Raw genomic sequence first — 23512 nt, forward strand, 5'->3', positions numbered from 1 at the left:
ACCAAGAAGAAACAAAATTCTTCCTTAGAACAAGGGGTTGTTAATGGGCTAGTCAGAGATCTTCTGATGTGATGTGCATCAGTAAAAGAAACCAGGTGGTCCTTATTTTACTTCTGACACTCTTCATACCCTCCCCTAAGTAACTTCCACTTCAGAAGGGGACAAACTTCAGATATTGTAAATAAACATTTAATAATCTGCATTTTACCTGAATATAATTTACATTGGAAGACTAGTCCAAATTAGCTAATCACCATGCTTAGCATGGTGAATGTAAAACGGACAAGATGACACTTTATAAAGTGCAGAGGTCCTCAACACATTATCCTATACCATTCATCCAGTCACAGTAGTTCATGACTAACACCCCCAAAGGCAGGAGATGAAGAAGCATCTTCCAGCAATAAATGACATTAAGAAAACTCTCCAGCAAACACTGCAGGAACAGGGAGCACTTAGGAACACAGATCCTGGACAGAAATCGCCATTTGTCTCATTATTTGTTGAGTACTTCTTGTAACAACCTGAACAACTTTCAAAGCAGAAACATTTAAACTGTTTCAGTTAAAACTCTCTAACATTGCTTGAGGCTCAATGAATAAATGCTTAACTAACAATAACTTAGTCACAATTTTTGAATTTTTAAACCTAAAAGGTTATACAATGCACTTCAATGAAAATGCCCTGAATTTCAAGGACACTGCAAGCTGAACTTACCAGTTTGTTTGGATAACGTAAAACCACTGGCTGCACAGGAACCCCAGGAATAAACGCTCCTAGAAGGCACATACAATACAGAATTAATTTACAGTGCATTTTGATAGAGAAGAAATTTACTGCAGCAAGAAAAAACTATACAACTAACAGACTGATAGGAAGTAGTTGATGGTGAAAAAACAGGATCTGAAAGTAGCCTCAAAAGTAATCAAAAAAGCAAGCCCTGGAGAATGACAATGTATATCCTCCTCTTTAGCAGATAGCTAATTAAAAATGTTTGCTTATATTACTTAAATTATCCTCTACCACTTACACATACCGTTATTTACACAAGTCAAAGCTTAGTACCAAATTCAGCTCAATAAATGGATATAAAAAATGAGCATGCAGAAGATGGTTAAATTAATTTATTCCCTGTGGTCAACAATATTTTTGGTAAAGACCTTGGGCTTTCTTATATAAAATAAGCTCTCTATTTTTATCTGAACAACAATAATTTATAGGTAATTTGTCATCTCTGAAATAACAGAATTAATGTCACTTCTATTCTGTAGCTATGGGAAAACTAATAGTTACAAATTGAACTAGAGCTATATTGAACTAGAGCTATTATTCAGAAGCATTGCTTCACTTCATGGGAAAATTACAGTTCTGATAAATAAGCAGCACAAGTTCTGTGTCATTTGCTAAGCATTTTCTTGGTTTCTAATACAAAGATTGGGTAAGCATGATAAGTATCTTGTTCAAGACTTCACTAAACATCTCTTTCTCTCATGAAGAAATTAAGAGTTTCACTCAAATTATGTTATTCTTGACAATTTACTACAGTCTCCCTAATATGCCAATTAAAATTAAGAACTGAACAATTGAAGTACACTGTATTTCTAGCATAACATTAGCTTTACAAAATAACTGTTGAGACTTAAAAGGAATAATTGTTTATGTAGTATAAACATCTTTAAATGAAGGTGGTATGTATAGAACCCTTAAGAGATTTGGAGGCCAGTGGTACCTTCTGCTCAGTCTCAAAGAACAGCCTAAGCAACTTTTGAAATAATCCAAAGCTGACAAAAGCTGAGAGGTAGATGACAACACTACCATTTAAACACAAACACAAAACCAAGAAAATATGCAGTAAGAGTAAGGAGCATAGGCCATGTTAGCAGAAGGGGGAAAGGCATCCTGATAGAAATAATGTGAATAGAGACGTAAAGTAACATGATATAAGTGAGGAATTTTGAAGCAAAGGATTTCTGGAAGGCTGGATGGATACAGATGCAGGTTTCAGTAGGAAAAGTGACAGTCAAGAAGCAGACAGCAGCATGTACTACACCAGAGCAGAGGAAGACAGAGTGAGAATGTAAAGATGAAATACTTGGTGCCTGGAGTGTCTATGGCACAGAGGGAGAGCAGGAAATCGGGGCTTCACAAGAAGGATTCAGGCTAGCTTTCAAAGCATGGTCAGGATTCAGGTGAAGAGAGGAGAGCAAAGAGCTACAGAAGTAGGTGTTTCCCTAACCACCATTCTGTCATCTAAAAAGGTAAGAGCTGAGAGAAAAGTCTGAGATACCTTCAGCCAAATGAATCAGTGCAAGGAACCACAGTGCTGACTCACTGCATGATATTCTAAGTGATATTTAAATTGCAAGCCAAACAAAACACAAAACACACAGTAAGACTAGAAACCACGCAGAAAACTAAGAAGTCCAAAAACACATTCACAGCTGCCTTGCTCACTGAAGCTTCTTCATTGACCATCTCCCTACCTAGGTGATAAAGGCAAGTTTACATTAAAGATTAGTGGTTTACTGCAGTACTGGCATTTGTGAATTGCATTTCCTACTGGAAATGCAATTTACAGCTGCATCAATGTTCAGTGTTACATCCTCTACTAATCTGAAAAGGGTGATCCTACTGAAAAGAGCTTAGAACATGGATGTTATGTAAAAAATGGCAGCCTGTGTAACAGTGTTACATGGGAAACATTTTTGTGCACTTTTCACCAGAATGCAACTCCACAGAAGAGTTAGAGAGGGATCAGCCAGATACAACACAGCAACAAATGCTGGGCAGCCTGAAATAGGTACACTACAAAGCTTAAGGTAGCAGTGAGTATCTAAATGCTGCATGACAGACCCAAAATAGGAAATGGAGGGGACAAAGGAAAAAAACAAAAGCAAAAAGACACAAACCCAGATCCAGGAAGAAACATTACTCCTTCAGTTCATATGCATCTCAGAAGCCAAGAAAACTGAAACTGTTTTGTTCAACAGTAGAATTACAATCTTCCTGTAGCATCAAAATTTACATTCCAATTTCACCCTATTGCAAGGTTTTTAACTCAACTTCTGCAACAGCAAGCAAATTAAAATGCAACTGGTATTTCAGAAAATGAAGATACAAGGACATTCTGTAGAGAACAGAGAAATGAGCATAATACCTACCAGGTTTGAATGTAATTAGACAGGATCGGTTTGTACAAGTGCCCTCTGGGAATATCATTATCTTGAAGTAAAAAAAAAGTTGACTTTTAAGAACTATTTCAATGTGAATTTATTTACAAATACATATTTTCAAAGCTGTTATTAACTGATTACAGCAAAAATGCTCTCAGGGAAAAACAGTTCAGTTAGAGTAAAAAAAAATGTTGCTGAAGATGTCAAGTAAGGTTCTATCTTAATAGGAAAAACATTTTTCTTTATCTGTGATTTTGCCTCTTTTTACCCTCCAATAATAATTCTATTTATTGGAACACTGACAATGACCAGAAACACTTGTTAAGTATGAATATTTTCACTGAAGATTTTGGTGCTAGAAAAAGTATCATAGTCTGTAGTGTACCAGAACAAAATTCCTGCTTACAGGCTAAGAAAAGAGTTATTTTCTCTTTGCTATTCCTTGGCATGTGCACAGATGCCCAAATGACAGAGACTGAAAACACCTGAACAGAATTCTAAAAAAAGGAGCAAAAACACTTAAGTTGAACCAATTCATCGGAAGAGAGTAGACTGTACAAAAACAAACAAAGCCTCCCCCCCCCCACCAAATCCATATTAGGACTAGGACTAACATTACTAGTTTTATTGCCCACTCTGTCCTAGCTTGCTTTGAAATCTAATCATCAAAGTCACAATGCAAAAGCTATAAATCACCTGTTACATTGTTTATAGCTGTTTATAACATTTTTGCAGTCCAGTAAGCAGAGGTATACCCACTGTTAGCAGCAATAATCCCATAAAAAATATACAGTGCCCTAATCTCAAAAAACACCAAAAACCACCAGAATGCTTCAAATTTGCAAAATAATCACATGCTTCTAGGAATCTGAGATCTTATATATCATCCTTTCCTTCCCATTGCTCTCTCTCAAGGCACACTATAAATAGCCACATTTAAGGTGCATAAAAAAGCCCTGAGCCACTTGTTCTATCCAGGTTTTCACCATGTGTTTTAACAGAGTGGTTATTGGAACATCCAAATTTTTTGAGGTGCCTTGCCCAGCATCTTCAATAATGGCAATGCCAAAATCTTGCAAAGGGCAAGAACACACAGTACTTCCCCAGGTATTCTGCTAAGCACTTCATTTTTTTCCTCTTAGAGGACTTCCTCACCTGCTGTGGTCTGTCCATTAGTCCACCTAAGAGCTGCCTAGCCATGTACTTACCCAGTTTCCCTCAAAATACAATACAATGAGACACAGATGAGCATCTTATATTTTATCTTCTAAAAAGAGGGGGTGGGGGAAATTTCACACACATGCACACCACCCCAAACCATCTAAAGCCACCCACAATGAAGAAAGCAAACTGCATATCCCAAGCCTGGGAATGCCAAATAGCATCTCTTACGGAGTAGCAGAATACAGTACCTGTGGCCATTTACCATCAGACTGGGCACGCCTCTTTATCTCTTCAACAGTTTTCCTGCGAGAATCCTGGTCTGACCGAGATACAAATACTGGTCGGATATATTTGATCAGAGCTGAAGAGGAGGGAAAACAAAAACAAGGACCAGCCTTTATTTTTCCTTTGTTTGAAAAAGATCCCCCACCCACTCCATGCATCCCCACTCCTCCCCCCACCACCAATTAGCCCTCTGGACAAAAATTTTTGTGAAGAAAACATGACTACTTTACTGTATTACACTGCAAAACTGAATACTCAGCTGAATTATTGCAGCTTTATTGAAATATTTTCCTAAGTTTCTATGAGGAAAACAGTTTTCAAAATTTTGGCATTTTGCAGTTTTTCAGTTTTTAGAAGATCAATACATACAGCACAGATAATATAAAACATGATGGTACATATTATACAGTTTTCCACAAGAATGCAGCAGTGGCTGTCTATAGGCCATTTCCTCCCTCCACAAAAATCAAAGTCTATAGCCACTCCCAAACCAGCAAAGCAGCAGGAATCTCCCTGCTACCAAAGTGCTTGTAAAAGACATCCTCTCAGTCAAACTGTCTCTCTCTTTAAAACTTTTGTCTTCCATGACAGTTCAGTTCCACTGAAGGTACAGCACCCAGGATATTATATACACTGATGTTATTTTTTGTGAAGAATCAGTGTCAACAGAAAAGGCATGCTCATTTTCTCAGTTGTCACTTGTTTGCCTGTTCCTCATACCAGATGAATTAGATCTCAGACATCCTCTTTCTGGCTCAGTGGGAAACCTCTTGTATGTAGCCAGACACAAAATGAACATGAGCAAAAAATCAGAAATCAATCCACAAGATATTCTCAATGCATGTCTGTCACAAAGACACCAAAGAATACTTTCAAAATAATAAGAAGCCCATATAGCTCTTTTGCAGTGTCCAAAAGCACTACAAGAGAAGCACCTTCAAATATAGTGCTCCATGCCTTTATTTAAGCAGGTTGTCTTCCAAAACCTTTTAATAATTTTTGTATCGTGTAATCTTACTTGAAGGTTCAAGAGTCACTAGAACATCAGCTATTCTACTTGCCTCAAGTACAGTTTTCATTTTTCCAGCCACTGTGAGAAGAGTTCACTGACACTGTATAATCTGCTTTTGTCAGGGATAGACTTGCTACATTAACGGATCAGCCAGTGCTTAAAGTGTGAAGGAAAAAATGGTGTAAGGAATTACAGCCCTGTACTCAGCAGAAGCTGCTGGTTATGGTGTTATCCCACTGGAAGTTTAGCCACTAACTCACCAAAATCCTTCAATTCTGAAGGTTCTGAGAAACTAATCTGTCAAACCTTACAGCAAGTTTCCAAACATTCAGCCAGCCTCTGAAATATTACTTTTATTCCACAAGTTGCCGCAGCTCAGGAGACAGGATATCAGAAAAGTTACTTTACTCTTGTATTTTTCCTACATGCCTGTTCTTAGACAATATCTATAGAACAATGCTTGTCAGGGGAGCAAAGATCATCTTTGGCCAGCTGGGGTTACTGTCATGGTGAGGTAAAAACAAACAAAGATGCCCCAAAATAAACCACAAAAAGACTAACACACAAAGAATAGGGGGGAAAAACCCCACAAACATAGAACAAGCAATAAAAATAACAAGGGAAACCATACTTGGTATCATAATTGTTTTCTTCTTAGTGATCCTACTCCTGAGTTTGCCCCCCTGTTGCAATTTACTGCTCCATAGCAAAAACATTACAAAGTAAAGGAAAGCAAAAGATCTAACATCCCCAGCCTTGACTTGGAAGCTTCTTTTACATTAGGCCCAAATGACAGAACTTAGGTTACTTCAGGCCAAAGAATGAATAAGATAATTCCAGAACTCCCAGGCTCTTTTCTGAGGACATGCTGCAAGCAGGGTCTTATTTATCACACATGAAATTAAGCAAGCAGACAGATTTTTCTTCAGGCAATGTGACAGAAAACATCAGACTACACTTATGTCATCAGTATCTGAGAACTGTACAGGCAAGATGGGCAAACCTGGGAGCTTTACTGTTACAACCTCCCCAAAAGCAAGCTACTGTAATGTTACTAAGCTCCAGAGGAACACCAGGTGAACTACCTTACAAATGACCAGCACCACAAACAGCAACACACCTCTGTGCAAAGAAAAATTACTCTGGTATGCTGAAAGACAGAGACAACTGAGAGCTTCCTATGGATTTGTCCTGCCTGTTGAATTAGCCTATTAGGGTAGTTACATTAGCCTTACTTCCTTAGACATTGGACTAAAAAGGATGACAGAATTCTTGTTTTAATATTAAACAGAAACTGAAGATCCTGTGAGACACCGGCTACCAGGCCCTTAGTGGTTAAGTCCAACACTTTAAGTGAACTTGAAACTCTCAGCCATCAGTAAAAAACTGAAAATACACACCAAGGGAAGGCTAACTTTTACTTTTCTTAACCACTTCTGAAAACAGAGCACAAGGCTACACAGACATTTACTTTCACCACATATTTTCACGTTCAGTAAACACACAAATCTGAAAATTCAAAGGCTGTATCAAGTTGACCTGTGCAAGTAAGTCAGGAGCAGGGTCAAAGGTCTGTAAAGAGAAGCTGAAAAACATACCAAATAGGCAACCAAGATGAGATTGTGGTCAGAAGTCAAGTTGAAACACAGGGAAACAGTACCTAAGGTAGTGTGCAATGCAAGGAACACGCAGGACTAGGGCAAAGTCAGGTGAGAAGTGAAAGCATAAAATGTTTCAGACAGCTGGCATGCTGAGCAACTACAGGAAACAAGCAGAACTCTGCAACATGTTCAATAAACAGAACATAATCATATCCTTCTCTGCTCAGCTATTTAACTGTCCAAGACTGGCTGTAACCAGATAGTGAAGACCACACCTCAAGAGTTCAGAGATTCTGAAAAATGGGCTTGCCCAGCTCCTCTCACTCCATTAAAACCACCCTTGAATTATCAAATCTAGTGGGCAGTGACAGAGAATCCGTCAATTCACAAAATTGATCTTGAGTGTCACTATTCTAGCTTTTTCTCTAGCAGTGTCAGTCCCATTTCATCCAGTCCCTCATTCCGAATTTCAGGTCATACAAGGAGTCCTGAGGACATTGTCATGCTGTATTCTACCTTCTTAGGCAGGCATTTAATATGCAATTTAAATAATGCTGCCAGTAAATCGTTAAAACCTCTGCCTCTCAGGGCAGCCAGAATGCCACAGATATTCTAACCAACTGAAAGTTCCTTGAAACAGCCTTTTTAAAGAGAACCTGCAAAAACTCAGTATTGCTTTAACTAATAGCAGGGTGGCAGCTCCAACTGATTTCAGAACCATAACTCCCATGCGATCAATTTCAGCACCAGCACAATGCATAAACAAAACCCATCTTTTTTCCTGATAAGCTGAACACATACAGTTGGTGTCTTTAAACTTAGGATAACAGCAGGGAAAAAATTATTTCCCATCTCTCTTTGTAGGCAGGTATGTGTGAGGAAACCTTGTTTCAATTCAGGACACCAAGTGATGTATAACACACAACAGCAGAAAGTACTGTAGCAAACCATTTATACCAGCAACATCACCCCTGGTTCTACAAGGCACCAGAGAACACACAAAGCTATGGAACACACACAGAGCACTACATACAATTCTTGTAAAAGGTATGGATACACACATTTTTGAGTGGGCAGTTAGATTTTCACCACTGTGGAATCAGAAACAAACAAAGTGACAGCTGCAAAAGCAGAGAATGCTGAAGTTGAGGCTTTCACTTCATCTCTCTCCTAAACAACACAAAACCCCACCACTACGTTCTCCTGACACTTCAGGAGAATCCTACAGAGGCAGCACAACTGGCTCTGCTTCCTTTAACACTGCAGGTAAGCTGTACAAGTAGCTTGCAGTGGGATATCCACTTACAGTATTTACTCCACAGTTTTTTTCTAGTATGGAAAAATACAGTTATTTTTCTACTAACAGTCACCAGGTTGCACATTCGGTATTTAGGGGTACAAAACCCATGAAGGATAAAGGTTGAAAAGCTCTATCTATCTTGGACTTAGTTTTCAAGAGTTGCCTTACTCAAATGTACACGCTCACACAGTTCTGAACTTACAATTTTTTAATGAAGTAACATCTAATATGAAAACTGCTCTTTTCTGCAGAGAAAAGAAGAAATCTGTAAGAGGCTCAAAAGTATTCTGAAAGTTATAGGGGAAGAAAACCATTAAGGTTTTCTTACAATTACTTCCTGTGTATACAGAGACCTCAAAAATGGAAAAAACTCAAGAAACATACACACACCAAATACACAAAGTTGTATCAATGCACAAAACTTAATTCAACCAAAATTAGGATCTTTTGCACTTGGAATTACATTGTTCTTACAAAAGAAGTGTTATTATAGTCATGATACTCTATAAGAGATTTGTAAAGCTGGTGGTAGTATCTTATTTTATATACAAACTTATATATAATATATATAGTTATTTGACTCAAGTCTGAATCAACCACTGAAGATAGATGTATATGAAGAAAACGTCTCCAAGTTTGACTAAATGCTTAGCAGATGGACCACCTGACTGCAGGCATGCCAAGTATTCATGGCATTAATGAATGGGAGGCAGCATTAATGGGAAAGCTCTTCTCCCTGCTTCCAAAGAGAAAGGCAGGAAACAATGCAGCCTATAGGACAAGGAAAGGTCAGCAGTGGGAAGTAAATAATTGGGGTCCTATTTAGCTTTAGCAGAAGGAAGTTGTGGTATTTAGGTTGGTCTTTCCAAACGTGACCCACTTCCTTTAAGGACTCCTTGAGGGACAAAGACTTCTTTTTTATCTCAGAGACACCTGCAACACCTGTATGAGGACATGATTTTATGTTTTAGCTTTCTGCTGCCAATCTAAAAAGCATTTAAGGCAGGCAGCAGTATTGGTTTGAAGGTTTCCTATCTACTGCAGTTTGTAACTTCAATAAATGATATTAATGAGTGATGGTGGTTTAAAAGCATTCCAGTAGCAGTTTAAATGAGAAGCAATTTTTACAGAATTTTCCAGGACTCCAAGCCAAATGATAAACACATACCTATAACACACAGGTGACAATGCAAGTATTTTAAATCTCTCTGAGAGAGCTTCTGTGAAACTGAAATCTTGCAGGACCGTCTGGGTGCTCACAGTCTGAAGGAAACATTGAATTTTGAAACAGAGGGTTTTAAAGGAGAAGATGAAATGGAAAAGCTTGGCAACAACTTCAAGATGCTGTTCAGAAATGGGGAGCTCAAGTGTGTACTCAAGGCAGGCTACAATGCCAACACAGCATAGGATGTTGGCATTCATCCTGGTGACCTCAGCGTTCAAGCCCCTGATTTACAGTGTATAAAAGAGAAGAAATCTGTAATGCCTTCACCTTAAAACAGATTTTTCCATAAGGAGTTTAAGGATTGTTTTAGTTAATCTCCTAAGTGTTTAAATGTGGGATTCCCACAGAAGAACTATGGGGTTACCACAGTTCTTTTCCTTGTGTTGTATGGAAGGGGTGGGGAGGCACTTGGGATTCAGGACTAAAGGATTAGGTTGCACAACAGGGCTGGTGGGTAATTTGGCACCTTCTAAGTTTTGAGATGAAAACATAGCCAGCTACCCAAGCATAAATGCTTTCCCCTGAGTTACTTTTATTCTCATCTTTTAGTCATGATGCTTGAGAAAGGCCTATAATGCACTTTCAAAAAATGAGCTTGAACAAAATTTCATGAGTTTACTAGGTGTGAAAAAAACCATCTACAACAGAACTGATAGTTTTATAGCACTGCATGATTCTCCCTTTCTCTGTAGCTCTGCTGTGTTCTGCCAAACACAAATTACCTCCTTCCCCCTTATAAACTTAAGGTAACATATCATCCTGTACATTTCACAGGTACCAATTCCCTCTCTTTCAGAGAGCGGTGTTAGAGATATTGAGAAGTTGCCTAAAGTTTAAATTAACTTTTCACTTATATTTAGTTTCTAAAAGTTCAGGCCACTGAAAATGGTCAAATCATAAAAGTGGTCAGAAGTCCCCATCAATTCATATTTACTGATATATTCCTTGTCCTTCTTACTGAAGCATTTCTGCAGCAGGACCAATCACTGCAGCAATGAAAAACTACTTTCATCCAGGTTGCTTCAACTGCCAAAAATAAGACAGTGAACTATCCAAAATTTATGCACAAACCTTGTCCTGACTTGAAGTGGGATTCAGCAGACAAAACAGGGATGTTTAAGGATCTGTACTGATAAATTGATCTGACTTCTTCAGATCATGTAAGGTATAAGAGAATCCTACATGTCATTTTCCCACTGTAAGACTGAACTGGTCCAGCAAAGTTCACATCTCCAATCTACCAAAACTCTGGCAAGTCATTGTACAGAAGCATTCATCTTCCTTCAACATCATGACATATTCCATCTGTTTGGCATTCTCGACTTTCCAGATACTGGGTTGTTTTTTTAATGATCATTGAAATACTGTTTATATTTGGGCAAGCAGTTCCTCCCCAGAGTTTGTTAACCTTGTGTGTGTGCCAAATGGATAATTTTCTTCACTACTGACCACTGACTGAAGAGTTCATAACTCTTCTCCCAAAAGCAATGAGCATTTTAAAATCTGGTTTTCTTTGTTTTCCTTAAAAGGATGAAGATATCTGTAAGAGTCACAAGACACAAGTCTGCTTTTGAAATTGGACTTTGCAAACCAGGAGAGCTGCCTTCAAGTTAGACAGCAATAAAACCCTCATACACAGATACAGTTGTGGAGTACTTCCAATCCCATAAAGAACAGGCTTTTAATCATCTGGACTTTCAAGTGGATCAGAAGCTTAATATTCCATGACTGACTAACTAAGAGCACAATAATATAGGCAGCTGTTCCAGAAACCTATTAAAATGCTTGCAGAACCAATCTTAGTAACCATTTAGCAATCAGATCAATTTCTGCCTGCTAAAGCACCTGATCCCTCTGGTATACAGTGTACAATGTCTTAATAAACACTGTCATTACATCAAAAGGCCATTTATTTATATCATACTTGAATATACAGGATGAGGATGTACTCTTCACCCAAAGTCTTCATCCTCGAAAATTATCTTTAAATTTCCTCTGCCACTTCATTTTTTAAGTATTTAAGTCTGCTCAGATACTTAAATGAATGTACTTTATTCAAAGCTTCCCAGAAGATTCAGAACAACCATTCACAAGACTCAAGAGATAACAAGTTTAGGAACATCAGTGACTGGCTCCAAAACCTTACTGAAGATAGTATACCAAGCTTGCAGGACTTACCAAACTAAAGAACATATAACATGATTCTGACCTCTCTGGGATAAATTCTGGATGAATGTGTAGAGTGTTGACAATCCACTAGGCAATCCAACAAAAACATGAGCACATTATCACATAAGAACAAGAGAAATATAAGTGGTCCAATAACATGAAATGTATTTTTTTATGTGTGTGCATGTAGAGAGGTGTAAATAACATTTGGATTAAAATAATAAGCAAAGGAGAGGATAGTCAGCACTATCTGCTTCACAGAAAACTTCTCAAAGCAGTAAAAGATTTTTAAAAAATCACTTTTACTGGAATTAGTTTTTAAGCCAAAGTAATCAATACAGTGATTACTACCTCTCTGTTAAGGTCCATTTACCTAAAGAACACAAACTACTGTAATTAATGTTGCTCATATAAAAGTCCACCCCTAAAAACAAAAATGGTTTTTCAACTCTCAATCCCAGTTACGACTTTTGGTATGCCTCACTTCTGTGGCATTTTTGTGAACATTTCACAAGTGACTACGTAACTTCTGGGGTTGCACAGCATACAGCAAATGCAGCTATACAAGACAAAACATTCATTTATATGACTGCACTGTACATTCCAGTAATATTCCATCAAATCACTACATGTTCTCTTTTTCTGTAACTGGTTGTACTCACATATGAACTAAATGAAGTGAATAATTTTTAAAATGCACTGCAGGAAGTCTAGACTTTCAATGGAATCCTGTAAACGTCACCTCAAAATTAAATTAGATATTTAGAAAATAATTTGATCTTCTTAATACCCATTATTTGTGTTACATTCAGGGGAACTACAATCTCCATATCCCTACAGATTCCCCTGGTTCCCACTGACTCTACTACGTGGGATACCTCAGTAGCCACTATAGCACTGTCAAATGCCATTCGGCCATTCTCCCACTGCAGTAGCACAACATGGACTGGAGTTACCCCATTTAATTTGGGTCCTCCAGACAGACCACCTTCAAATCAAAGGGAGCTCCACACAGACTACTTTTATTTTGCTGAGCCAGCAATTATTAAACAGTCAACTGAGTCACCTGAGAAAGAAGATAAATCAGCCCCTGCTTCTATGTCTGGACTGCTCCTAATGCCCAAGTTGGCCTGGATACACCTGTGCTGTACAAGACTGCCAACATAGTGTCTCACAACAGTATCTTCTTTCAGTACTGAACAAGGGAGTTCAGTTTCTTTTTGTTTTCACACAGTGTTGTTTGCATACACTTGTTTTCAGAAACACATGTCTGCCTGCACCCTTTTCCTTTTTTTTCAAAGCATCTATTCATTTTTACATAGATTTTTCACTGCCACAAATTTCTAAATGCCATTAGTAAGATATTTAATGAAATTAAGATGCAACTACAGATCTGGCCTGAATTTTACCTCATTCAGGCACACCCTTACATGACAAGATTCCTTAAATGAAACTTCCATAGCCAACCACTCCCTCTTTGTGGCCATGTCTCGCTTCTGGTTTTGAATGTGACCTTAAAAACACATTGTCTAATTAAATTTTAGAAGGATGTCAGAACCAAGAGCCTAATTTCACTTAGTTGCCAAGAAGCTCAAAGCTTTTGTTTAGACTTTTACATTTAAGAGTCCTATCCGTGGCCAAAGCAAAATCTTTTGTCACTTTTATATTACCCATAAAAATCTACACAATGAGAGACAGGGATATTCTTTGAACTTTGCCGGTCACTAGACACAAGATGGTGGGTTTCTCCAAAATGCTTCCACACAGGCTTTGGTTAGAAATCCACAAGCCCAAAAGATTACACAATTTTTTGCCTGTCACAACTGCACCAAAAATCACAGGTGTCCCTCAAATATTTTTGAGAACATATATGAATAATTCCAAAGACAGTATTCAAGCACTACTGACTCAGGCACCTACTTTTGTCATGACTAAACCCAAGTGCACACCAATCTGCTCTTGTGCTCATCTCTCACACTCTGCCTGAAACAAACTTATTGATGTGTGAAGGATTAGTAGCACTCCCTCAAGGCAGGGTAGTGTTCAGAGCAGACCACATTCCTAAAACACATTTCTGGGAGGGCACCCCAACTCGCACCAAGTATTCGTAGACTTTCTCTCTAGCATCAGTCTTTGCTTCCATAGCTCCATCCTAATTTGCTTTTCCATCTGGCAGGTCTTAGAATGTTACAAGTTCACTGCAAATTAAACCACGAGTTTTGATGGGATTCGACTTCAGAGAAAGTAGAAAAAAAAACATTCCCCTCCTGCCCCAATTTCTTCTATTGGTATTCAGAGTTGACCAGTTAGGAAAATTTGCTATAATATACGGTCAGAATATTTTTTTTTTCTGTTTCAATCCTTCTCATACACAGCCAGTGAACTTCCTAAGCAATCTTTTTAAAATTGTTCTTGAAAAATTAAGTATCTACCAACTTACTTCCCCAAACAGGAATATCTTTGCTTTCTGCCTTCATCACAATGGAGGCGAAGGTCATGGTTACTGGAATGGCATCAAAGTAGGAAGAATGGGGAGCCACCGTTAATATTGCTGCTTCTGCTGGCAATGCCCGTCTGCCTTTTACATTTATCCAGTGGAATCCACCAGCAAGCCACATCATTCTCATTATTGCCTTCAGCAAAATATCCACTATCCTGTAAAGAGTTGGGAAAACAGTTATGGTGCCACAGGAACACCTTAAAATAATAAAATTAAAAATTACATGCATGACAAAAGTTCAGATAGGATATAATGCTTAAATCAGAGCTGGAGCACTGCACATACTTTGTTCTTCTCTTTCTCAGCTGATTTAAAACCACTTTTTAGGTAAGATGCTGTTCAGCTTCATTTATACATGAACACTAATTCATTCTAGTCTCCAAGATCATCATTTAGTTCATCCTTAATTTCAATTCGGACTACACAATGCCTAATAAGGTTTTCTAAAAAGCTCTAATAAATTCAGTCCCAAAATATGCTATTAGGATATTGCCAGAATGCGCTTACCCTGGTTCTTGGTTTCAAGTTTACCCAAGCAAAACAGGACAAATGTAGGGCAGAAATTCTCAAATACAGGGAAGCCTACAGGATATATATGAGAGGTCTGGAAATATTTCCCTTTCTTCCCTTTCCCCATCTTCTCTTGAAGTGATTTGGATTTTTGTTTCTTATGGATTTTTTTTTATTTTTGGTGGGGTGGAGAAGGTTTTTTTGTGGAGTTTTGTTTGTCTTTTTAAATTGTCTGACAGTTATGAAAAGAGAAACTTTGAATCAACAGAGTACAAAAATTGAACACCACAAATTGCAACACTTACAGGGATTGGAGGCTGGAGAGCAGGGTAACACTGAAAATTGGAATAAATGAGGAAGGAGAATCTAAAAAGATTCAAAATAACTGTATGCAAGACTGAAGGCAGCCAATTATTCCATTAGTTATTGTATTGATATCACTCCAAATGAAATGTAAAGTGGTTCTCAACCTCCTTCCCTCCTGTGATGCAAAACACAATCAGCTTCCTTCATGCTAATGCCAGCTCCTAATTTTAAAGTTGTCTATAGACAAGGTGATACACCCCTCCTTTCCAGCTCCTCAAATGGCAGTTTTCATGGATGGGAGGACTACCTTAATTAGCATTGCAATATCAAAGCAACCACAGACTTTCAATAAGCACCAAAGTATGGGCAAGCCCTCGGGGAATCAACACAAGTTTTGTCAGTTCATCACAGGGTAGAAGACAGTGAGGTGAAGCAGTTTAAAACAACAATTTAGAATATGAAATCTGGGCACATTCCATAGAGTCAATCTTCATAACCAGAAGTTGACATTACAGGAATAAATGCAATGGAAGATGCCACAATAAAGCTTCACACTACCTCCTCAATAAAGATAAGAAGCCAGAGATTACCAGTGTAATTCTTGGACCACCTGGCAAATCAAAGAGTTGAGGCATTTCTAGTTTCCCAGCTGAGGAAAGTGTTTAATGATTTTTATATTTTTCTTTTGAAGAGAAAAGTACATCTCTGAGACAGGTAAAAGGTATTTCCCATCTCCTCTATTCTGAGCTGCTGAACTTTATAATGATCCTCTCAGTATTTCACCACACCAGTGACTCACTTTCGCCACCAGGAGAGGGGCTTTTCAAGCTCTTGCTCGTCAGATCCCATTGAAGCAATGAACGCAAAAGGCCAGGCCAGCAACATCATAAAAGCAGCAAAAAAGAGTCGGATAGGAAACAGAGTCAAGGTCATGAAGGCAATCTGCAAAATAAAAATAGTAATAAAAAACTATTATTCCAACACAATTTCAGACTGAAAAGGTCAGTGATTCCTAGAAACTGATACCATTTCTTAACTTAAAAGTATCTTATGGTAGAAACAGCGGAATACCATTCAGTTCCGGGTATGCCAGATAAGGGTAAAAAAAGCACACTTTTCAATATCACAATAGCTGGGCAAGGATGAGTAACAATGCATAAGGTGCTGTCTCACGTTGTGCTTATCTGATGCATCTCCAGGCTGCTGTGGAAAGATTAATTCATATTCTTCACTTCCCCAATGCAGATCTAGTCATCATGCAGCTCACTCTCCACTTCCTCTCACTTCCCAAAACAGCTCAACAACCAACTCACTCTGTAGGTGCACAAATCTGTAAATCTAGGGTAGGTGCAGGGAACACACAGCAGGAGATACCACTCCAAGATACCACTTTCAAGCCCTAAGCTACCAGCCCACTGCAGCTGGATTTTATAGAGCTGGTTCAGACTGGCACCATCATCTCATAACAACCACAATCTCAGTCTCCAGAAGAGGATTCCAGTCCCTATGGAGACTCTGCTTTAGTTTGCAGAACTGACAGAAAAAGGAATTTTTTTTTCTTAGATAGGCTAGTTTCCCAGATGAAGCAGTAAAACTTCACCCACTACAATTGTCAGATAAGCACCAAATTTACACCAACTCACACAACTCTGCATCCACAGACAAGACCACCATGCCTGTCAGCAAATAAAGGAGCATTCTGGAGATGAGAGCAGCTGCCTTCTAAGTTTCTAAAATGAGAAGGACCAGCCGCTAAGAAATAAGTGAAGTAAAATGCAGGTGAGGGCACAGACCTTTGGGATTCACACCTCCTTCTCCCTCCCAGTCTTCTCCTAGTTGAGGGCAAAGCTGAATGGCAGGTGACTGGTAGTGAGGTATTCCATCCCTTGACTCTCTGTACCAATGATCATTTTAGTGCCATGTCACAGATTGAAAGCAGAAGTTGTATCCATAATGCCATAAAAGATGGCATAAATGTGCAGAAAAGGCTTTTTGGTCTTCCAGAGACAGCAGAGGTAGTAATGGCCAGCAAAAGCAAATGTACAGGGTCTGGCTGTGACACCAGCCTCTTTTTAGCAGGCAGTAGTGAGCAGAGTACCTGCTCACACAAGAAATTTGGCTGGAAAGAAAAATATGTCTACCTCTTGAAGAAGGCTAGGAATTAAGAAAGGTGTTAATATTTGAAAAGTAGCTCAGTCTGTATCTACATTCAGATATCCTCTCAGGTAAGAAAGCTTCTATCCTGTAAAACCTATGTACAGCAAGTGTCAGTGTCAGACAAAAAAGGAGAAGATCCTGTCCCCACTGGCCACTGCCAGAGACCTGGACACACTCTGGCTCTGATCTTATGTGGACACTATTTTGGTGATCACATTCCTACATATTTGGGATGTTCATAGAGACATGTCTTCCATTAAAATTATGAATTCTGTTTGGCAACAAGTAATGTGTGAACACCTGTGTTTTGAGATACATTTAAAAAACTCTCAAGGTCTGTCTGGAGTTGTACTTTGAGGGGCTCAGCTCACGACCAAAGAAATCTCAAGAGAGGGTTGACTACAGCTTATTTAACATTTGCTGGTCGACAGCATCCAACTTAGTTTTCCAGAAGCTGCAGTGTATACTGTGAAAGACCTATGGACAGCTTGTAATGGAAGGGTGCTCTAGGAAACTGATCTCCATTCTTCCATCAGAAGGGCTTAAATCTGATGTAAGGCAAGTCACTTAAACAAAATAGGTATCATACGTTCCCCTTGTTTAGAGAGACTGCATTCAGATTTAAGTATGACCTCATTTGTACCAATGAAGGTACAAAATATGAACTCAAGTTTCAAGTTCCCCAAAATATCTGGTCCCATGTACCTAAGCACTGAGCAAGAGAATCACAGAGTACCCTTGTTTCTACTTCTTAGGTTTGTTTCCTGTCTTGAAAACCAGTATCATAGCTCTCATGCACAAAGAAGCTAAAAAAAATGCAACTTGGAAATTACCAATACCATAAGAAACATCACTAAAACCAGTTTATTGCCAACAAAATGTCCATCTACAAAGTAGCAGTCACAACAATGAGAAAGGAAATACTATTTGACACAGTAGATGTTTTGATTTTTCTTTTACACTTATCAGATAGAAATTACATCTAACACTTAGATCTCCTCAGTATTATCACCCCTATAGCTCAACTCACCAAAGATGGCAGTGCAGGAGCTAGGAATTAATCCCTCAACCATTCTCTCACTACCCACTTCCCCACTCTGCAAGTTCCCCAGCAGACACATCCATGGAGATAAATACAGCAGGATATATTTTCCTGTGCAGCTAAGCCAATCTAACAGATCGCTGCTGTGAAAGAGTGGTCCTGCTCACTCTCTCTTCAATCCTCCCCCTGAGTCAGCTCTAGCACTTATGTGAGCCACCAATGAGCCAATATAGCTCATTAGTGAGAAAAAACACAGCCATCCCAGCAAAAGAAAATAATCAGAACACAAAAACACAATGATATGCTGGTTTAATGAGCCAAATCAGCTCACCAAGGCACCAAATGAACACCAGCACTGGTGAAATAAAAGGGCCAGAAACACTGGAAGAAAGGAAAATGGCATTGTATTATGTTTTGAAGCAGCAGGGAAAAAAGCTACAGATGCTTACTGACAGCTCCAGTAATGCTTCTGCCTGCTCTGCAGTGGTAATAAGAATCAAGAGCTTGGACTTACATGACAGGTGCCCAGAAGACGTTAGCATGAACAAAATCCATGGTTAATAAAACCATGTCTGTCTTTCTCACAGAAAGAATATTTTTATTATAGCACTGAAATAAAACAGGTAGCTTCAAGAATGACCCCTACTGTCACCCTCAGATCAGAGTAAAATAGCCATAATTTCTACTGATGAGACTCTTCTGAAACAGCCTTACTGCTTTTATGCTCTTGTAATCTCCCAGTTTTTATAAAGTCAATGAAAGATGATGCGAACAGTTCCTTGATGGTCGAAAGGCTTTCTCTGTACTGTTGTTCTTTCTCCCTGTGGTTGTTTTACCCTCTCACTTTCTACCTTTCTTTCACTCCCACAGTCTCAGGCTGGAACATGCTAAAAAGCATCTACTTCCGAGCTGCACTGATGAATAAAAAAGCTAATCTAACCTCTTACAGAGTGCAGGACGAGGTTGTAGCAAAGATAATGGGGCTATCTGGCACACCATCAGCAACAGACACCAGACCATGGGACAAAGCAGTCTTGTCTCCCAGTCCCCTGGGCTCCCTACTTAGTGTAGCTACATTCCTATCCTTCCTCGATAGCCTGTGCAATCCCAGGAACCCCCGACAGATTCTCAGGACAGACAGAAAAGTCTGTGATACAGTGCATGCCTGCAGCTGAACAGGAAGTGAGTTCAGCTGCAATAGTTCACACCGAGTGCTCAGTAGCCCTCCAAGGCTGTTCGGAGGAGAATTCTCACTTCTGTAATTCACCTGGGGAGCGCTTCTTCTCAAGTGGAGCAGTTCTACAGCTCTGCTTTAACAGCTTCTGCCTCAAGCACAACTTTTAATCAGTGAAGAGGCTGGAAAAGCATGACTAAGCCAAAGGAAAAAATCTTCTGTATTGCAGCTTATGGACTTTTTCCTGCATAAAACTGCAACAGTAAGGCTGAAGGAAGGTTGGGTTAAAGAACTCTGTGCTGCTGTATATCAGTGACAGACTGCTCGCTTAAAGCAAGCGAGACACAGTCTGGTGAGGAGAATGCTCCTTTGGCCTGTGCACTGTGACAAACTACAGCGGTTTGAACACATCTCCTCATCTTCACTGAAAATAACAAATCCTTGAAATCCATTGGCAAAGCTCACATCTCATACCTAGGAACAGGGCAGCCCACGCAGAAAGCAGGGGTGTTCTACAACCAGTCACTTCCCTGACACAGCACCTCAAGGTCTGTCAGGACTAATATCAGATCAGCAATGCTAGTAGCTCCTATGAGATTCAATACTGCAAAAACTGTCAAACAGAGTCTGCTCTCCTCTCCCAGCAGCATTTTAAAAATTTTTTATAAATAACCAAGCAGAAAGCGACATTAGTTGTTATAACTGGAGACAATCCTAGTCCCTATGAACATCTGCTGTCTTCGCTTCTCTCTGCTGCCTGAAAGACTTCTACCTCATTAACTGTATTAATCATGACTTCAGGAACAAAGTATGGTTTGGAAAGGACAGGAAATCTTTACAACTGTGCAATTTATTGAGGAAGCTCTAGATAAAAACTAAATGAAGTAGATGACACAAACCATTTCTCCACTTTCCAGTTCAAACAAGAATTTATGAGCAACCACTGAATACATACTGGGCAACTTAATAAAAAGTGGAAACCCTTTCTGCTTGAGTGTATTATAAATTCCTGGGCTGGCCGATAAGTAACATGAGGCGCATTCTGATGTTTTTCAAGTCAGGCCATATATATATCTTGTGTTAAGCATCTGGGCAGCAACAGGGCAGTGCAACAACTAACTTCATTCAAATGCAAATCAAAGCTGGATCTAAAGCGCCTTGACCCAAGAGGTTCAATATTAGTGAATCATAATTTTCAATGTTAACAGGTACTGAAGGCTGTCAGGCTCCCAAAACAACAGCACTATGAAGCATTACAGTGATGGAAGTGGCAGAAATGGCCAGCCCCTCATTAGGTGAGCCTCCGACGGTATTTCTTCCTCCAGCCAGTGACCCAGATCTTACCGAAAGCCTAAGACAAGGGCCATGCCCTCTGAAAACCCAACCACTTACTGCTCACCGTTCGAGGCGAGGCAGAGGCACGGCAGGGGGAAAAAAACCCCTAAAACCAAACAATGAAATAAAAAGCCACGCAACTGCAAATTTGCATTTTAATACCGTCTCCTGTAGTCTCACCGCTACCTGCACAATACAATACCTAAATTACGCCGCAGGGACTATTTATCCAGGGGCAAACTTCAGCCGCACCGGGATGCCTCGGCCCAGGTTAATACCTACCTTAACTTGACGGTGAAAAAGAGCGGCTCCTAAGGGCTGCTTCCTCGTCCCCGTTAAAAAAAAAAAAACCAACAAAAAAACCAAAAAACAAAACAAAACAAAAAAACCAAAAAAAGCCCAAACAAAAACCTGACAAAAAAAAAAAAAACCCAAAAAAACCCCACAAAAAAACCTCCAAACCAGAAAAACCGAAAAAACTCCCAAATCTCAAAACGCCAAGAAAACCCATAAAAAGACCCCCAAAACATACAAACAAAAAACACCAACAGCTTTTTTTTTTTTTTTCCTTCGCAGAAGGCATGGGAGCACAAGTTGAGGCGCACGCCCCGCACTAGAGCATCACGGCCGCCCCCAGACTCCCTCCCTGCCGCCCGCCCGGCCCGGCCACGGCCGCCCCCGGCCGCCGCCTCGCACACGCCCAGCACCGCCCGCTGCCCGGCTCCGCGGCTCACAAAGCACCGCCGGCACGGAGCGGAGCCCCCGCCCGCCGCAGGACGCGGCCCGGCAGCCGGTGCGCCGCGGGGGACGCGCGGAAGGCGGCGGCGGCGGTGAGGAAGGGCGGCCCGGCGGCCGCACGCCCCTACCTTGGCTTTCTGCAGGGGGCTGAAGCGCAGCTGGTGCACGAAGGGGCTCCGCGGCGGCGGCCCGCGCTCCCGGCTGCCGCCCGCGCAGCATCCCCGGCCGCGGCTGCTCAACTTCATGGCGGGGCAGGACGACGGGAGGACACGGCGCGGGAGAGGTCGCGGGCTCTGCGCGGAAGCGGCCGCCGGTCCCGGGTAGCGGCGGCGGCGGGCGGGAGCGCAGAGGGCGGGCGGCACCGGCGGCCGGAGCGCTCCCCGCTGAACGCCGGCCCCCGCCCTACCGGCGGCCCGCGCATGCGCCCTGCGCGCCAGCAGCAGCGGCTCGGCTGCGCGCCGGTTTCCGCGTCGGGTGGGAATGGGAAGCGCCTGGGAATGGGAAGCGCCGGCGGCGGCGGGGTGGGCGCGCACCCTCCCGCCCTCCTTCCCTCCTTCCCTCCGCCCACCTACCCACCCTCGGAGCGTCCCCCTCGGGCATGCCGGGAGCGCGGCCCCGCCCGGCCGCATGAGGGGCGCCGGCCACCCGCGCCCGGGGGCCGCGCCGGCGCCGCATCCCCCGCGGCTGGAGGGGGAGTGTGGCGGGGGCGGCCCCGGGGAGCTGCCGCCACCGCTGCGCAGGTGCTGGCACCTCAATCGAACCCCGAACGGGGGCTCCGCTGGGCGTACGGCAGCCGAGGGGAATTCAGGGAAAAAGGGGAACGCTCCGGGCGGGAGATGGGTGTGAGGTGCCGCAGCTCTAACGGAGCGCGCGTCGGTGGGGCTGGATGGGCACCGCCGCCGTAGCTGGGAGAAGCCAGGTGTGCTGCTGGCATCACGTGGCTGGAATTGGTGAGGTCCGTGGGGAAAGCTCTGTTCCAAGCAAACCTAGACAGTTTTTAATGAAGTCTGGCTAATTTGCACCGTGGGATCTTGACAGAGTTGGCTGAGGAAGTAGCTGAGTTTGGGGTTTAATAAATCTTAAAACGAAAAGTTATTAAGAAGTAAAGATAATTGTTCGTATTCTGTCTATTTTCAAAAGACCAAGCTGGGTGTCCCATACTGTTCTTTACTGTTTTAACATAAACCACAGGCAAAACATTAGAAAAAGAAACAAGAGAGATAAGCTTATCTCTTGATAAGGAGATGAGTAAGATATCCTTAGTGTCAATCACCTCGATCACCTCGACTTATTTAACAATTCTGATAGCCTTATTCAGTAACACAGGTAGATTGATAAAAGTAATTGTAGAAACATGGCTTCTGTTTTTAATCTAGTAGGCTTAGAACTGCAAAATGGTCTCGGAGTCCTTTGGTTAATACCATATATACTTCTAATGACTACTGCTGTTGAATGGTCAATGTGTTAAATAGAGAAATAGTTTTGAACTTCTGAAAGATCAGAAGAGTTTTCGGAGGCTAGTCTTCATGGTTTTGAGGTGTGCAAGTTTCTGCAGGCTCAGCATTTTCAAGATTTTTATCAGAGATCCAAGATCAACTCACTGTTAATGAAATCTGTGGATGTGCTAAATGGTAACTTAGTAAACTACTGTGAGAGCAACTGCAATGTCATCTGGACTGCTTAATAAAATTAACACTTTCAAACAGCCAAATGTGCAGGCCAAATTTACTGCCAAATTTTTCAGGATTACAAGCCATGCCTCTGGAATGAGAGCTTATGTCTTAGAAAAAATTGTCTAAAAATCATGTCAAGCAAGCTGTT

At 40.9% G+C, this 23512-nt stretch overlaps 1 protein-coding gene across 2 annotated transcripts in view; it reads right to left on the reverse strand.

Moving 5' to 3' along the window:
* The window catches only part of LPCAT1 (lysophosphatidylcholine acyltransferase 1), a 67256-nt gene extending 45320 nt beyond the window's left edge, over window positions 1-21936 (reverse strand). The window contains exons 1-6 of one of the 2 annotated variants that reach the window (XM_066560529.1): window positions 21820-21936; window positions 16045-16187; window positions 14370-14584; window positions 4586-4698; window positions 3162-3222; window positions 718-776 (exon numbers count right to left, since the gene is read on the reverse strand). In XM_066560529.1, the coding sequence (XP_066416626.1) occupies window positions 718-776; window positions 3162-3222; window positions 4586-4698; window positions 14370-14584; window positions 16045-16187; window positions 21820-21936 (708 nt within the window). Of the gene's footprint in view, window positions 1-717; window positions 777-3161; window positions 3223-4585; window positions 4699-14369; window positions 14585-16044; window positions 16188-17038; window positions 17132-21819 lie in introns of those variants that run through there. The other variant, XM_066560540.1, reaches the window with a different exon arrangement.
* Window positions 21937-23512: the final 1576 nt, after the last annotated feature.

This window comes from Molothrus aeneus, chromosome 1 (assembly GCF_037042795.1).
Source record: "Molothrus aeneus isolate 106 chromosome 1, BPBGC_Maene_1.0, whole genome shotgun sequence".
NCBI classification, from domain to species: Eukaryota; Metazoa; Chordata; class Aves; order Passeriformes; family Icteridae; genus Molothrus; species Molothrus aeneus.